An 18,749-nucleotide genomic window follows, 5' to 3' on the forward strand; every position below is an offset into this window, starting at 1 on the left:
CAAAGCACTAAGGCACATTGCTGCTTTCCATAGCAGACAATAGGGAACTTATTTTGCACAAATTTGCAAATTTGCAAATAAATACTGTTTAAACACAACTAGTCACATGAAGCTGTGTAAAAATTGTTGCAAAACACCCAGCAGGACTACACCAATATCTGTCAATTATTTAATATGTGCAATTATTTCAACACTAACAAAAGTGAAGAAAAGATGCACTATGGTAGCTCAGGTTTATTGGAAGGAGCCCCAAATGGTCCTTATGAAGTTCTCATCATGGCACAATTAGAGTTCTTCCAAAAAGCATCAGATCGAAAAAAATTTAACATTTTACAAATTGCCTAACTGACAGTGTTATGTGCTGTTACCGAATACTCTGTCAACTTGTAGTGTTATTATTTTATATATGGATACCTTTCACCAGCATGTTCCAGCTGTAAATACCATCCTTATGGTGGAACCTTTGCAAAATCCTAATTGCCATTAGTTTGGTGGTAATATGGCTTCTGCAATTACTCTAATTTGATTGTGTGCCAGTTAAAATGGACTTGAAATAAGAAAGTAAGGATTTGCTGTGTTAATGGGAACATTTAAAATGTTATTTTTGCGTACAAATTACCCTGAAAAATGTAACCTCTGTCTTGAATTCCTCCGGAAAAACAACAGTGCATTTTCTGGCATGAAACAAATGTACAGTATATGTAATTCCGCGCTATGGTCCTTCGGTAAGTATAAAGGTCTAGCTGCTGCCCCCACTACAACTAACCAACCAAGGTGGCGTCTAAAAAGGAGTGTGCTGAATGAAAGTGAGTGTTGGCGCCGCTTAAATATATTAAATATGTGCAAATGTCACCGTGTGTAAATAGTGTATGGTCCCCTATATAAAAATGAGACCCTGTGCGAATTATAAAATTCAATTACATAAATAATATAAAAAAGGTAAAAATTTATAAAAGTTGTGCAAATGGTGCATGTGCAAAACAATGCTTATTTTCAGGACCTATGCAGTGTGTTTATATATATATAGCTAGTGTAAATCCAATATTAGTACTGTCCACACTCTGAAGGCGCAAGTGCAATAATAGAAAGATAACTGTGTGCCAAATAGCCTGAGTGCAAATAAATATTGTGCAAATAACAAATTATGTGAAAAAATAAAATATCAAAATATACAGCAAACCACTTAGTAGGGGATATTCTCTTTCATAAAATATATATAGTTCCTAAAAATTACAGTTCATAAAGTTGTATTAGGTGTACTAGGTGTCCTATTAAAGTCCACTATTCCGAAGTATTGCTGTCCATTGCGGTGCTTCAATAGAAAAGGGCTTCAGTAAGACCAACTATTCCAGGAAACACCCCGTTGTGCAATGGCTCCCAGTGCTCTCAATCGTTTCCCCTACTGAGCCCCTTTGTGGCTGCTCCAGAGGACGGCAAAGTGACAAAAAACGCATAAGCCAGATTTTGGCAACATTGCGTTACTTCCAGTTCCTGTTGGTGGAACGCACCAGTGAACCCGGACTTCCTAGATCGCCTGTATCCACGATTGAATTTCTTATCTGATATGTAAGTGAATTATTTTCTTCAATAAATATTACTTCAATGGTACTGCACTATGGAGGTTATCTTTTTTATATCCATGTGGAGTTACGGTTATTGATTGGAGGCAAGGGGAAAAGAGTCGCCATTAAAGGCAACACACACAAAACCGAATACCCCTGCAAAGGGGCCTGCTATCTGGTGAGTGTAACCCCAGTGGGGGACACGAGTGAGAGCACTGGGAGCCATCGCACAACGGGGTGTTTCTTGGAATAATTGGTCTTACTGACGCTGTTTTCTATTGAAGCACCGCAATGGACAGCAATACTTCGGAATAGTGGACTTTTTTTACATAATTTGGTATTTGCACAATATTTATTTGCACTCAGGTTATTTGGCACACAGTCACCTTTTTATTATTGCACTTGCACCTTCACAGTGTGGACAGTACTAATATTGTATTTACACTAGCTATACTGTATGCATGAACACACTGCATAGGTACTGTAAAATAGGCATTGTTTTGCACACACACCATTTGCACAACTTTCATCAATTTTTACCTTTTTTATATTATTTACTGTATGTAATTGAATTTTATTATTAGTACATGGTCTCATTTTTAGATAGGGGGCAATACACTATTTACACAAGGTGACATTTGCACATTTTCTGGCATGTGAGTGGGTCTAGGTACTCCTGTGCCTACAGCTTTAGAAGAATAATGTATGTGAGATCTAAAGATGGTTTGAATCTGGGCCGGTTCAGCAGAAACCAGCCCAGATTCTAACCATGTATGGGCAGGCTGAATGTACCTGACTGTACCTTTTTGCAAGAGACTATTATAGCCACTAGCAGAAAATCACTGTGTGATTACTCAAAGGCTCTGTAGGAAGGATTCCCATATCAACAGTGTGTTAAAGGGGGGGAATCAAGCGTTTTTATTTCCTGCAACCTGTGGTTGCAGGAAATAAAATCACTCCATCTATGTCCAGCCTAAGGCATTGCTGCAAGAAAACAACAAGAGAAGGGCGCACCGACCTTGTGCATTACCACTTAAAAGTTTATTAAAAGCAAAGAAGGGTAGCGTACAATATACTCACAAACGTAGCATATGAACAAGCATATAGGAAATGAGCACCGCTCGCTTCCAGGACACTTCTTTAGTGCTGGATAGCGTGATGGCGTCCTCAAAACCTGATGTGGCTTACGCGTTTCGAGGGAGGACCCTGTTCCTCAGAGCCAAAGTGGCGATTTTGTGAGTATATTGTATGCTACCCTTCTTTGCTTTTAATAAACTTTTAAGTGGTAATGCACAAGGTCGGTGCGCCCTTCTCTTGTTGTTTTCTTGTAGTGCCTTTTGGATACCCTTGGTCCTGAGGGGGGCAGCAAGACCACTTCATTTGTGTCATAAAACCGCCTAGAAGATTCATCCTTCCCGCATACCACTCGAGTGCAGGAGAGATATTGTTGTTTTAAGGCATTGCTGCCTCTGACTGCTAGCAGTAAATAGGTATCTACCTAAAATTTTTAAGGCTATGTAATGCAATAATCTTTCACTTTTAATTGCAAAGCAGAATTTTCTTTTTAAAGATCAGGGGACATGGCCTTGAAATGTGTCAGGTGGGCAATCAGGGGTCTTTTCATGACATATAGCTGAAAATGATGTATCTCTCTTAACCAGCTCTGTAACATCCTCTCTCATAGATCCAATGATGATGACCCGCGGAAACATCCATTCTTTAGTTCAATAAACTTCAACAGACTGGAGGCTGCGATGGTGGATCCTCCATTTGTCCCAGACCCGTCTGTGGTCTATGCTAAGGACATCGCAGATATAGCTGATTTCTCTGAGGTCAAAGGGATTGACTTTGATGAGAAAGATGCCAAATTATTCAAGAGGTTTGCAACTGGTGCAGTGCCAATCAGCTGGCAACAAGAAATCATTGATACTGGACTCTTTGATGAGCTCAATGACCCAAACAGGCAAAGCTCTGGAAAATACTCATTTAGTGATGGTGAGAAAAAATCAGGAGTATGTTCCATAATATAGTAAGCATTCTTTGTAAATTAGTGGCAGAATGGGGCATATTTTTTAAGCAGTTTTATTCAGAGAGCTGCAGATTTCTTTTTCCTCTAGTTAAGTTCTCTCAACGCAAGTCACTTGTCCGTTAGACTCCTCTGGAAAAGAAGTAAACAAGGTACTATCTAAAACTGTATGGAAACCCAGGTTAAAGGATCAGGGGGTCAGAGGTTGCCTGGAGTCTATCATTTGCTGCCCTTCAACAGCCTCATTAGAGAACTGTTATTTGTTGCTGTTATGTACATTCAGAAGCTAGGAAACAGGTTGGCATTTAAGGGGGCAGCAACATGTTGTCAGACACCAGGCTAATTCTCACTTCCAAAGTTAAAGTGGAACTACACGGCATCTAAGAATCACATATCAAACATGCTATTTAATTCATTTTTAATATTCAAAACAAACTCCCCCATCCATCCACTCTTTAGTTTGCTGATAAATCACTTTGAAAAACACCTCCCTAGCATTTCTGGTCATCAAAAGGGAAGGTAAGGGAAGATGATTCATGTAGCATTTACTTCCTGGAATCCATGTACCCTTAGCTTAGGCATGCAAGCAGGAGGGTGTGTTTAGCTGAGAAAACCCCTCCTCCTCTTCTGAAGACTCCTGGGATGTATGACATCATTTGTCTAGGCAAGAAACCAGGAAATAACTAAAATAAATGTAAAAAAAAGTTTAAAGCGAGAAAATAAGATATTCTTTCCTATCTATTTACTACTGCTAGCAGCATAATTATTAAAAATAATCACTGAAGACTGAGAGAGTGAAGTTCCACTATAGGCTGAAGAGTCAAACAATGCTAATAAAGCTAAATAAAAGTTAAAATATAAGCCTACCACAAGTAATTGTACACTTATGTACACGCCTGCCTTTACACCCACATGAACTTTAATGGCATCCCAGTCTTAGTCCGTAGGGTTCCATATTGAGTTGGCCCACCCTTTGCAGCTATAACAGCTTCAATTCTTCTGGGAAGGCTGGTGGAGGGGGGATTATGGTGTGTTTTTTCTTTTTCAGGGGTTGGGCTTGGCCCCTTAGTTCCAGTGAAGGGAACTCTTTAGGTGTCAGCATACCAAGACATTTTGGACAATTTCATGCTCCCAAATTTGTGGGAACAGTTTGGGGATGTCCCCTTCCTGTTCCAACATGACTGCGCACCAGTGCGCAAAGCAAGGTCCTTAAAGACATGGTTGAGTGAGTTTGGGGTGGAGGAACTTGACTGGACTGCACAAAGTCCTTACCTCAACCCGACAGAACACCTTTGGCATGAATTAGAGCGGGGACTGCGATTCAGGCCTTCTAGTCCAACATCAGTGCCTGACCTCACAAATACGCTTCTGGAAGAATGGTTAAACATTCCAATAGACATACTCCTAAACCTTGTGAACAGCATTCCCAGAAGAGTTGAAGCTGTTAAAGCTGCAAAGGGTGGGCCAACTCAATATTAAACGCTACAGACTAAGACTGGGATGCCATTAAAGTTCATGTGTGTGTAAAGGCAGATGTCCAAAAACTTTTGGTAATATAGTGTATATATGTTTCACTGTATGATTGGTCTTAGGCTTAGTTTTGCCTAAAGTTGCACTGATCATACTGCCTTCCTGACTTCAGTAATAAGGTACTGCCATTGTCAGTGCATTTGACCATAGTCGGTGCATTTGGCCCATTAAGTATAGATAATAGGGACACACTATAAGGATGCATCCTGTGCTGCTCCCAGACAGCCTATTAAGTCAGGATGTAATTGAGAGGCCATGAGGTTAGGCAAGAACCTAGTTGACAAGGAAGCACATGTTCTGGTAGAGAACCCCCCCCCCCCCAGTTAAAGTTTACATAGCATGTCAGAGACATAGACTTTACAAGTAATAAAATGAGTAGACGCTTCATAATGAGGAGAAGGCTATCATATTGGTATGGATCAAATACTAGCAGTCCTTTCGTCAAAAGGGTAGACAATGACATCACTCGCTCCATTGCACTTCAGGGAACAAGGGGGGATCAAAGAAGACAAGGAAGGAGAGGGATGGGTAGAAGAGAAGTGGGGGTAATGGCCAGAACCTAGTTTATTTCCAATACAAATACCCACTTTCTTTGTTTAGTTGTAAGATGGACAGTTTTAGAATTTCATTGAAATCGTCAGGATTCATTGGGACTGAGCTGAATTTGCTCAGCTGGAAATTTTTAGATGATTCCGCTTTGTTTTCTTGTAACAATGACATGATAATGTGTGGTTTCAGGGAAGGAGGTCCTTCATGTGTATAGGACTGAAAACACAAATCTGGAATAACCCTGCCTATTGTGCAGTACCTCAGGGTATGGGTATCTGGGTGGTTAAACCATATTAAATCTGGTCAAAACTGGAAGAAATATATTAAAACTGCTTACAAAATATGGTCCCTTGTGCTGTAAGTAGCTTATAACCAAAATTACCCAAAACAACAGACGTATTTAAGATGTATTTTTGGCAAAGTTTTACAAAGCCTTTTTGTGTTTCAGTGTCTTGCGTCATTATGGCTTGTTACACCTCAATGCCTGGACTTCTACATTTATCATTATGTCAAATGTGTTTGTTTTTTTTATTAAAAAAAAATGAAAGAATGAGAACAAGGGTTTGTTGTGGTTTGACTTTATTGTTCAAGAGAATAGGGAGCTAACTAATGAATTGACACAGGTGTCTTGGCCAAGGCAATATGAATTTTGGGATGTTGTCAAAGATAATACCTAGCAAACGAATATCTTAAATGATAAAAGATTTTTACTCTCTACAGCCAGGGGTGTCCAAACTATGGCCCTCCAGCTGTTTAAGAACTACAATTCCCATAATGCCTAGTTATGTCTGTGAATGTCAGAGATTTACAATGCCTCATGGGATGTATAGTTCAACAACTGCTGGAGGGCCATAGTTTGGACACCCCTGCTCTACACTATGCCACTGTGAAACTGTCTTTAGCCAATGGCAGGATGTGTAGCACTGGTTTTACATACTGTATCTTTATCAGCCTTTCTCAACCTTTTTTTCCATAGAGGAACCTCTGAAATAGTTTTTAGGTTTCAGGCAACCCCTGATAAAATTATTTTAATTTGCAGCTTACAGTACATTAGCATGATCAAGAAGGCTATAGCAAGTTTTAAATGCAATAGTAAACAAGATGGGTGCGTATAACTCTCCCACCTCGTTCTCTAATTATTTTCAGTAATACAGTAAACCCCCGATCCATCGCGGTTCAGTTTTTGCGGTCCCCGTATATTGCGGGGTTTTTTTTTTAATGTTATTTTACTATATAAATCATAAAAATGAAATATTTTGTGTTTTCCATAGCTCTTGCTATGTCTCTCAGTATCTTTTATGTGTTTAAATGAGTTTCTATTGTTTTAAAAGTGTGTTTAAAGACCTTAAAATGCTTTTACGCGTACAGTGACAGTAAAAAAAACATGCCTACAATGCATTTTAATAGGGTTTTTCTATTTCGCGGATTTTCACTTTTCGCGGCTGGGTCCGGAACGTAACCCCCGCAATGGAGGGGGGTTTACTGTAATCATTAAAAGAAACAAATAATAATAATGGCCACAATCATGGTCAGTTTAGAAGTGATCACTTAAATTGGTGGCATTAGTGTACTTCACTGTGGACAGGAGCCCCATTTCCCACTGCCCTCTCTTCAAAGAACCCCTGGCATACTCTAAAGAAACCCCCAGGGGTCCACTGAACCCTGCTTGAGAAAGTCTGCTGTAGGTTATATACACAGAACCCAGAACTTAATATGCAGCATCAGATACAGAAAGACAAAAAGGAGGAAACCCCAGCATCAAGATCCATAACAACCACATTACCATTATTGCAATATACATCAAACAAATTTGACCACAGGAAACATTTTAAAATATACTTAAACCATAAATGGATTCCCATGGAAAATAGTTAAGAGCAGCCTTTCCTGGTTGGAAAAAATTACTTCCCTTCCAGAATATCAAAACCCAGGTCTGTGCACACATTTCTCTAATAAGAAAATATTGAAAGTAGAAAGTGGCAAAAATTTAGGCTCCTTTAAAATATAGGCATTATGGTAATGTACATTCTATTTATGCATTACTGCAATGTGCGGGAACACATGACAGATTGGTGCATTGCCGTGCCATTCATTTAGTGCTATTACAGAAGTGGGAAATGCACCCACACTGCAGTGCTCCACAATGCACGTGCCGTGTATTGTGGCGCATTGTATTAAAAAAAGTGTCAGGACATTTTTTGAGTCATTGCTCTGTGACTGCAGCCCATTTACAATGAATAAGTTACCTTAATACAATGCCATAGACTGAGTAATGCCTTGTAACAGCTCATACAGGTCTGAAGGGGCTGTTAAAGATTTTACAGATTATAAACCGCAAAAAATAAATGTTGTATATATGATTGAGTATCCCTCATCTAGTACCAAGAGAGAAGAGTTTGTGTGAGGCGCTACCTGTTTGAGCAGTTTCTATAAAAAAAAGGGGAAATGGTGACCCCTACATAAATGTGTGTGCACCCGAATAAATCTTAATAAAGTGCTAAAAAAAGGAGTTGGTGCAGGAAGTGAGTTAGCAAGCACCCCCCATAAAAAGCAAAAAACTAAAGTGCACAGTGCCAAATAAATAAATAATATACTGTACGTGACTGCTCATATGATTAAAATATATTAAGTGCACAGTGCCAAATAAATAAATAATATACTGTGCGTGACTGCTCATATGATTAAAATATATTAATCATATGAGCAGTCACGTACAGTATATTATTTATTTGGCACTGTGCACTTTAGTTTTTTGCTTTTTATGGGGGTGCTTGCTAACTCACTTCCTGCACCAACTCCTTTTTTTAGCACTTTATTAAGATTTATTCGGGTGCACACACATTTGTGTAGGGGTCACCATTCCCCCTTTTTTTTATAGAAACTGCTCAAACAGGTAGCGCCTCACACAAACTCTTCTCTCTTGGTACATATTATATATATATATTTTCACACTTTAGATATTCCATAGCGCTGGTCACCCTTGTCGTTTATTTATCCCTCATCTAGTATCTACAATAAATATATATTGAAGAACAACAGAAGATTAAAAGATTAAAAGACTGTATAGGAGAGCATATTTATAATATCATAAAAGTAAAAGAACTTTTCAACACTTTTCTTTTCTAAGCATATCTCAAACCATAGGAGGTTAGGATTGTGGGGATAAGAAAAGGATAGAAGTGGTATAAAGGCGTATAATAGGAAAATAAGTGTTTAAAGGGCTTTTGAATTTACAAAATGAAGACCCTAAAATGAATAAAAATTAAAGTGACACTAAATTATTTCCCTATTGTCCAAAAACCTTTCATATACATCCAATTTTTATTGGCACTGTAATATATTTTAATGAATTTGTTACTTACTGTGTTTTTCTGCCTCGTTGTAATGTCCCCCATGCATTTCTGAACCTCTCTCTCCCGGGTTCCATGAACATAGCCACCTTCTAACAGGAAATCAATTGACATTTGGAAATTTGGAGAAGGCTGAGAGCGATAGAGGTTTTGAGTTTGAGCTAAGAATGCACACTTGAAAATAATTTAGAGTTTAGAGTTTTTTAAAGTTTAGTGTCACCTTAAATATTCATTTCAACTGTTTTATGGTAAATAACGAATTCCTTTTTATAAGAATTGATTTATGCAATTTTATCATGTGTGTAAAGAATGTATAGGTATGTGTAAATAGGTACAATATAGAGTGATTATTAGTTTAGTTATCATGTACCCTTCATTGAATTTGTAAAATTAAAAATGTATATAAGTGTATAAAAGAACATTTACTTTGCATGAATTTAGGGATGGAAATGTTTAGCTAATGTGGTTCCTATAAATGGGGATGGCTTCTGAGTAATGGACAATGTGTGTGAATGTATCCAATCTTGTCTGCTCCTGCAAGCTAAAGCTGGATACACACCATACAACTTTTGTTGTTTGATATCCCTTATGGCCCGTACACACGATCCGAAAATCGGACGAAAATTAACGCTTGTGAAAGGATCGGACGATAATCGGATCGTTAGTACACAGCTTACAAGAGGCGATCACGACAGTTCACCCGATATTATCCGGTCGTGCAAGCATAAAAATTTTGATCGTATTATAACACATCGTACGATAATCGTATTATCAGTATGTTGTTCGTCCGAAAAAAATGGTGAGCAGTAGACAGCGCATGAGCAGTAGACATCATTTTCCCCTCACATGCTACAGCGTGGTTACGCATACCGGAAGCTAAGAATTATCGTCCGAGAAAATTCGTATCGTGAGTAACCTCTCCCTTTAAGCGAATATTATTAAGAGCTGCTAGAATACGAAAAATAACGGATGGAACGTCGCCCGATTTTCGGATCGTGTGTACTGGGTATTAGATTTACCTTCAATTATGTAGTACAATGGCCTGCGTGATTGCATACAAATTGAAAGTGTTTAGGTTTGACCTAATTTTATATGGTTTTGGTAAATCTAAAGGAAAAATTCTAAAGAAGATTGTATAGTGTGTATCCAGCTTAAGTTTGAGCTGGTGGGTGTTGAAGACCACCTGGGAATACCAGGTGCTGTATGTTTTTTTACTGCCATAGATAGGGAATATGCAAAAAGAATCTTGGACTTTGGGACTGAAAGGATTAAAGACCAGTATGAAATGGTTAAATGCTGAAGAAAACGAATATAAAAAGCTTTTAGATAAAGTAAATTTTTAGCTTTAAATAAATGTTTTTAAACTATTCAGTTTGTGTGTGAGCTGCTTAACCACTTGCCACCCAGGCCAATTCTGACACTTCTCTCCTATATGTAAAAATCATAATTTTTTTGCTAGAAAATTTACTCAGAACCATCAAACATTATATATGTTTTATTAGCAGAGACCCTGGGGAATAAAATGGTGGTCATTGCAACTTTTTATGTTGCACGTTATTTGCTCAGCAATTTTTCAAATGTGTTTTTTTTTTTTGGAAAAAAAAACAGTTTTATGAATTAAAAAAAAAAAAAAAAACAAAATTCTAAAGTTAGCCTGATTTTTTTTTTTTTGCATAATGAGAAAGATGATTTTTACACCGAGTAAATAGATAACTAACATGTCACTCTTTAAAATTGCGCACACTCGTGGAATGGCGCCAAATTTCGGTACTTAAAAATCTCAATAGGGGAAATTTTTTTACAGGTTATCTGTTTAGAGTTACAGAAGAGATCTGGGGCTAAAATTATTGCTCTCGCTCTATGGTTCACATCATTACCTAACATGTGTTGTTTGAACGCCTTTAACATATGTGGGTGTGACGTAGGTATGCGGTCGCTTCAGGGTCGGGGGCGCTTTAAAAAAATTCATATTGTTTATTTTACTTTAATTTTGATATTTTGACACTTTCCCTTTACATTTTTTTAATCACTTTTTTTCCTATTACAAGGAATTTAAGTGCCGGTTCACACTAGGGCGACCTGTGAGGCGACCTGGTCGCCTCACAGGTCGCCGCAGGTCGCCTCCCATAGGGAAGCTGCGGACCCGTTCTAATAGGAGCGACACAAGTCGCTCCGACCTAGAAAAAGGGTCCGGAGCTTCTTTGGGGCGACCCGGAGGCGACCGCCATAGACTTCAATGTTATGAAGTCCGTGGCGGCCGCTCCGAGGTCGCGGCGCGCTGCTCGCACCGCGACCACGGAGGTCGCGGTGCGAAGTACATCCCTTGTAATAGGAATAGGGCATGACAGGTTCTCTTTACAGAGAGATCTGGGGTCCATAAGTCCCTAGATCTCTGTGTTTACAACTGCCGAGGCCAGACATGAGGTCATAACATAGCGCCCGGCCTCCGAACCATCTGGTCCTTGGTCAGCTCTATGGTAAATGGCCGCCTCCGGTCGATTCATTCTCCGGCTTTCCGTTTGCGCGGGCTAGCCAGTAGAAGCACCGGAGGGCGGTGGGAGGGGGGGATGTCCCCTTTCGTCGTCTTTAAAAACAATCAAGAGACTGAACAGCTGCTATGATGGTTTTTACGATGCAGGGAATTGGTTGAAAAAGAAGATATCTGAATGTTGCCTGTAGCTGCAGGCATCATTCAAATATCCCCACTCAAAGTCCATGATGTCATATGACGTAGTTGGGCGGGAAGTGGTAACATACACTGTTTCGGAGGTAAACAGAAGAGGACTCCAAGATGGGACCATCAGCAGATAAAAGAGAGGCTGGCATCTCCACTCAGCAGAATGGCAGAATTAGAGGCCAAGAAGCAAGTTAAGAAGTCTTACATGAGCGCTATATAACCAACCTGTGTGTGGTCATAAGGAGCTGGTAAGTAACCCTGTGTGTGGGTGTTTGCTGGTAGTCATTGATCATAGAGCACAGCTTTTCTGCAATTTGCTATTCAGTTGGCGGTTGTTAATAGAGCTGTGGCAATAGATCAAAATGCCCTTTTCAATTTTTGAAAAGTCAATAGGCCTTTCTTCCACAGGTTGAAGCACTATTTTTGCTTGGTTCACTGCAGCCTGATCGACCTGTGCAGTTGCATCTGTATATGTGCTCAATGTCAAGAGGACACAAAGACTAACAATGAGTCCTGGGTTTGGAAAATGTGACACAGGGCACCTTTTTAGATTCTACCGTTTGGCTCCAGAGTGGCCACCTTTGCAGTGGCTGAAAAAAAATTGTCACAGGGTGGTTTTCTTTATTCATGGGAAAAGTAAGTAAAAAAGTAAGTAAACAAATCACAGGGAAATGCTTTTACAGAGGTAAAGGGAACTTGGAACTACTAAATTTTATTTGACCAGAGACTGACTTTAAAAGATGTGACTGAAGTCATTTCAATTTGATTGTCAGCACTGTGTTTTGTCACACCTATCTTCCAATGAAAAATTCAGCAGTTATAGTATGACAGCATTGCATGGACAACATTTAGGCTAGTTCTATAATTTTTGGTACTGTAGAGACATAAGAGTACTAGTGTAGTAACTTTAAACAATTTTAAGAAAAAGAACGTATTAAACTCGCATACAGTACTGTAAGTAAAAGTATGCCCAGCTTATTAGTTATATACCGATCCAAATTCTTCTATCCACACCAGTGTCAAGAAGGCTGATGGAGAGGAATTACCCAAAATGCATCTTGCCCCTAGGCAAAACATATCCAGACCTCCTATGAGGAAGAAGAAGATCTGGAGGCTGGTGTTTTTCCAGATTTTCCTTCTTGCTGATGTCCACAGGAGTGCATAGAGGAGTTTGGATGGTAAATACCCAAAAAGCTCTGAATATTTTTATCTATGTACGTGAAATATGTTCTTTTAATAAAAAGCGTTGAAAATGATTACACCAGGCTAGTGTTCTTTCTGTCTTCCATCATGTCTCTCTAGTACTAAGAAAAACCTTGCCATTAGATGCTTCAAGGCTTGTGGTGTTTAATATTATTCTTCAAGGGCTTTGTTCATGGCTTTATCAGGCTTATTTGTGTACACAATTTGTTTTGTTTCATACGTTTTCTTCCTATAATATCACTTTATTAGTGTATTTTGTGACACCAAAAGGAAGATCCTTGTAGTTGCCAAGAGCAATGGTGGGTAAGCTCTTCTGGGCAAAAAATGTTTAATTTTTCCCATTTTTTTCTTGGCAGAGGTAGGTGCCACAGGTCTCCCATGATTAAGCCCTGTGGTATCTACTCGACAGAGTAATTCTCACTGTTTAGTGTGGTTGCTGTTGGCTACTGCATATCATTGTTTCCTTCAATATATTATTTAATAAAGGCTTAAGTGGTGGATGAAACTGACAAGATAACACCTTACCCATACGTCATTGTTTTCATATTTCGTAGTTTGATAGTAAACCTTTACTCAAGTCTCAGAAATTATAGTTTTAATTCAACATCCCTATTCTATTCTATAAATTATGCCTAACATGTAGTGCTGGGTTATGGGTTTGATTTTTGCTAGGCACACAAACTAGTAAAAATCTAATTCATGGCTATCTAGATCAGCCTTTTTCAACCAGGGTGCCCAGGGGTTCTTCTGGGGTGCCTTGGCAAAATGCAAATGTATACAAACCAGTGGATGGATCAAGCCTGCCTTTTAATTACACAAAGCCACAGGTTTACTATGTGCACCAATACAACCTTCCAGCTTCCTTGTTTACCCCTTTCTTGCCCCTCCTCATCAGCAGTGGCGTTGTATTAGCTGAGTGAGGGAGAAGAGAAACATTGGAATACTAGTCAGTGCCAGTGTGCTTTGGAAGAATAAACTACCTCTAATATTGGGTGTGTGGATGTTTCTTCATGATGTAAAAGTTTTAGTTGTTTTTGTTTACATTTTAGATTGGGGTACCCCAAGAGTGTGCATATTTTTAAAGGGTGCCTTGGCTGTAAAAGAGTTGAGAAACACTGGTCTAGATGATACTTTGTCAGAAATTTCTGTGCAACAAGGTTTATCAAAGACTTTCTACAAGTTGACGTAAACTAAACAGAATAGTACAGATTCTATTTTGGGCATGTAGAATTGACCAGTGCAAACAAAGGTAAGTGATTTTTTTTGCATTACACCCACAGGATCTGATATTTCATCTCATTTTGTGAAAATTCATCAACACAGATAGTTCTTCCTGGTTGAACTACATGGTTATGATGTAATATCCTGTCTGTGTTCCCGTTGTTATCAATAAACACAAGAAGAGCTCAGCCATGTGTTCAACAACTGGTAAGAGTCATATCTCCAGCAGTTTTTTTTATATTAATATAAGCAATAGAGTCACTTTAAAAAAAAATATTAAAAAAAAAAAATGTACTAGAAGCCCTGTTCATTTTTTACTGGTACTTGAGGTTTTGTTAGATAGGTCACTCTCACTTACGATCACAGCGATAATGGTTCACCAGACGGGAAGTACGAGAAAGTCATCAACACAGGGAGAAATAAAAATATATATTTGTTTTATAATAGAGAAAGGCTTTTTTGCTGTCATCCGTGTGCAGATTTCCCCTAAATTTCTGTCTGATGAAATCATTGACACTGGGACAAAAAGTGAGGGAAAGCCTCTCTAACAGAGCCCCTGATAGTGGTAAAAACCTAACAGGGGTTCTAATCCTTTCCCACTATATCCAACACTGGCAACAAAGTTTTGGCAGGATATACTATATTACTGCAACATTTTTTGGCCTTAACAAACTAATTATATATCCCTCAGTTACTGAATAACCACAGATTCAGGGACACTGCAGATCACAAATATAATATAATATAATATAATATGTAAAATGTCTAGTGTGTGGTGCCAGGCAGCTACATTCAAACTCTTACAACAAGTCACTGTCTTCAGTTTCTTGTCCCTGTCTTCAGGTCTGTCTCTGGAACAGGATCTGGCCAGTACCCAACCCAACAGTGAACCTTTTCATTAGGTGCCTGGGTCTTCTTACTATTCCTCACCAGTCCCTGCACAAGCCCAGGAAATGTCTTTGTGCTTGATGATTAGCCGACTTCTGCTGTGTACCCGCTGTAAGAGCCCTGCGATGTCCCATCCGTCACATAGTGTTCTTCACTTGTGCTGCTATGATTCATCTGTCAGTGAGAGCACCTGACCTGATCCCAGGAACACTGCGCTTATTGTTAAGGACCTTACTAACACTACTGGTATTGTAATGTGGGGACTTCCACTATTCATTTACTCTACAATTCTGAAGGGCTAAAGAGTAAACTCCATCACACCTATCAGTGTAATACAGCAAATCTGGTTCACTTCTGCCATTTCTAGGGTTGCTGAATATAAAATAATAGTCTATTGTTTAGACTGACCATAAAATATTGTCAAAGTGGCCATAGACACAGGATGATCATCATCATTTTGACAGACATCATATTTATGGGCACAAGCAAAGCACACTGGACAAATCTGACTGATTGTGTGCAGGCATAAAGCAATCAGCCTTGCTGCGTATTTTTGGATTTCTCAGTTGCTCCCTCCTAGATAATGCCACTCTTTCTGTGCTCACCCACATTGCTTTGTAGTCACAAACTTGCACACTTCCTATACTTATGCATCAATGTGTAAAATGAAAAGAATTCTGACCACCCTTTGATGTCTGTAGCTACCTCTACACAGTAAAGCACTGCGTAAGCTGTCGGTGCTATAGAAATCCTGAATAATAATAATAATATGTAATCTAAACCAAAAAGTTGTTTCATTTAATAAGAAGGAACTAATGTAAAAGCTGAACTCCAGGCAAGCAACTAAATATCAAATTAGAAATGTTCTACCTGCCAAAGCATTTGTATTCCTGTCCATCCAGTACTGAGGTTTGCACAGTCACTTTTCTGCTGTTAAGTGACACTTACAGATCTTGTCCCTCCCCCATTCTGTGATTGGATGGTAAAAGGCGAAGCGGCACACTCATGAGCTCCTCACTTTGCCACTCCACTCTCTTCTCCTATCAGCATGTTCCTTGCGCTGCAGCACAACTGACTGACAACTGGCTTCTTATGGTAAGGCTTGCCATATAGATAGTTTTTTTTTTTTGTTCAGCCAGTGGGCAGAATGAAAATGAAGCTAGCATTACCCCACCCATCCACACAAGCAAGGTGGATGGGGGAATTTCCTTAAACCCCCCCTATACCCCCCCCCCCCACCAGGGCATTGTATTCTGACAGGGGGACTCATCAATATCAGAATATACTGACTAGTGGCTGCAGCCGCTGTTTGGCAAAGGTTTTCCGACTTGTCCACTCAACAGAAGTTGATCAAAAGAGTGAACAAGGACAATGGGCTCACACATTGATCAAAATTTAGATGGTCCCTGTTCAACCTGTCGATTTTCAGTCCATCTGTGGCCAGCATGCTAAGTCTTTTTACCCAGGTCTGTACTCTGCTGTACATGCACTACAAGAGATTGATACCAAGTCAAATTAAGGTAGCTACACTGCTTGCATTTACAATAAAATGCATTTAATGATGTATTAGTGATTACATTTATTTATGTCTTATATATTTTCCTGGAATTCAGGAAAATATATCTTTTCTGTTTCAATGATTTTATTGAAGTTTTCAAGACAAAAAAACATTAAAGAGCTTAAACAGTATTGCATAAATCTGCATCATTACACAATAAACATTTCAGAAAGTGTATTTTTCCATCATCTAACCTGCACTTTACTTGATGGATCATGTCAAAAAAAAAGGAAAGTGCATCAAATAACATTCTTGTAACATGTGTGTAGCAAAAGAGAGCTGTCTGTGTTTCGGTTGCTTCTCCAACAAAAACTGTATAAGGAAGAGAGAGGAAGGACCACTATAATGTGGCTGTAGGGCCGATGTCCTGTTTCCCAACTATGGTGGAATCAAGGAGATCTGGTACCACTAACCATTGTATATAAATAATAATATGCTGCACCTGGCTTAAAATAAATCGACCACCATGTGAAAACAAAAAGCAGCCAGCACAAGATCTTGATATAGTGATGAAACATGTAGGGAGGAGCCAACGGCGTGTGGCGTATACACAGACAGGGGATGCGGCGGCCATCTTGCTGGTTAAAAACCAGTACTTGTGGTTTCAACACAAATGCTCTGAAGTGGAGGATGTGCTGATAAATCTATTCTTAATTGTAAGTTAATATTTTTTACAATAAACGTACTTGACAATAGTACACTATGAGAGGTGTCCTACTCCTACTTGTCCCCATATGATTCGATGAGACCACTGAGAGCAAGGTAGAGGAACAACAGGGTGAATGCTAGGAGGATCTCACGGCTATACATGCTTCACATAGGATTTGCTGCCTATATTGACCTTTGTAATGAGGGTCAATGTGATTCGGTAAGAGGCTGCGTGATTGGGTGCTGGTGACGGTCCTTTTATCACTCATAGAGGATTCCCTCAACAAGTGGACACTCTTTTGGTTTCTTCTCTTGGATGTAACCAATGTATATGCCCCTAAACCGGGGGTTGTGGCCATCCCTTCAATGTTTTGTTCAGTGCAATATATTTAGCAACTTCTATCTCCCTGGTTCTACAGGGATTGTACAAGGAAAGGAGTAAATAAAAAGGTAGAAGAAAAGAAAGAGAGAAGAGAAATTATTAAGAGAAAAAAGATGCACTCCATGATAAATACCTGTCTGATCCCTGGCAGCTTACAAGGGGTCTGACAAGTATTTGAGCCAGGGTTCCCAATTTTTTTTCTAATAACGCTTGTTTGTCTAATAAGATTGTCAAGGAGTCTGTGGTAGTGAGCCCTTATGGATCCCCAGCTCAGGATTCCCCAGGGCGCGGAGTCTAAGCCCCAGCCTGCTTCTTCACCAGGGCCCCTGAGGGCGGGGATGGACTTGCAGCAGACTGGAATCAGGTCGCGGCCCCCAGGTAGGCCCAGCTGAGGATGTGGAGACCACTGGCGTGTGCAGAGTAAACAGGAGACTATAAGGAGATCCAAGAGACAAGACGAGGTCAGGACAGGCAGCAGACGAACATAGACGGAGAAACGAAGCCAGGTCGGTACACAGGAGATCAGATACAATAGCAAAGGGATACACGGATGGGAGCTCAGGGAACAGCGATGTTGCTCAAGCAAGGAGCAGTGCACTGATCATGTGTATATATAGGGAAGCACACAGGGAGGTGACCCAGGAAGTAATAGACAGGAACAGGATATAACCCACAGTGGAGCAGGCGACGCCCATAGGAGAACAGAGAAGCCAAACACCACATGTGAAGGGAGGCAAGATAGAGGCAATAGCAGCAAGGAGGTAAGAGATACAAACAAAACTACAGGCTAATTTGTGACAAAGATTGCAGAGAGGCCTTCGTTCACCATAATCCATGACAACTTGTTTTTCACCAAGTCAAAAGGGACTGTATGTGACCTCCAGGATCTAGCTATTGCTAACCTGGCTGCAGTAAAAATGAAGGTTATAAGTTTTCCTGCCCGTTTTGGTGTTCCTTCAACTGGATGTCCCGGGAGAGCTTGCTGTGATGATTTAATTAAATTTACCTGTGTGAGTGAATAAATGAAATTATAAATAGGGATCCAGAAATGTTTTACTTTTGGGCAGGGCCACCAAGTGTGCATTACCTTGCCCTCCATACCACAACTACGAAAGCAAGAGGAAGAGGCCCCTGCAATATACGCTGCTACTCTCA

General features: G+C 39.7%; 1 protein-coding gene across 1 annotated transcript in view; it reads left to right on the forward strand.

The window, feature by feature from the left end:
- Positions 1–3,620, forward strand: part of GRK7 (G protein-coupled receptor kinase 7) — a 108,418-nt gene extending 104,798 nt beyond the window's left edge. The window contains exon 4 of the mRNA XM_082248913.1: positions 3,247–3,620. Coding sequence (XP_082105039.1) covers positions 3,247–3,592 — 346 coding nt within the window. The 3' untranslated portion in view covers positions 3,593–3,620. The remainder of the gene's footprint in view (positions 1–3,246) is intronic.
- The last annotated feature ends 15,129 nt before the right edge of the window (positions 3,621–18,749 follow it).

The sequence above is a fragment of the Pelophylax lessonae genome (genome assembly GCF_965119305.1).
Source record: "Pelophylax lessonae genome assembly, chromosome: 3".
Lineage (NCBI taxonomy): Eukaryota > Metazoa > Chordata > Amphibia > Anura > Ranidae > Pelophylax > Pelophylax lessonae.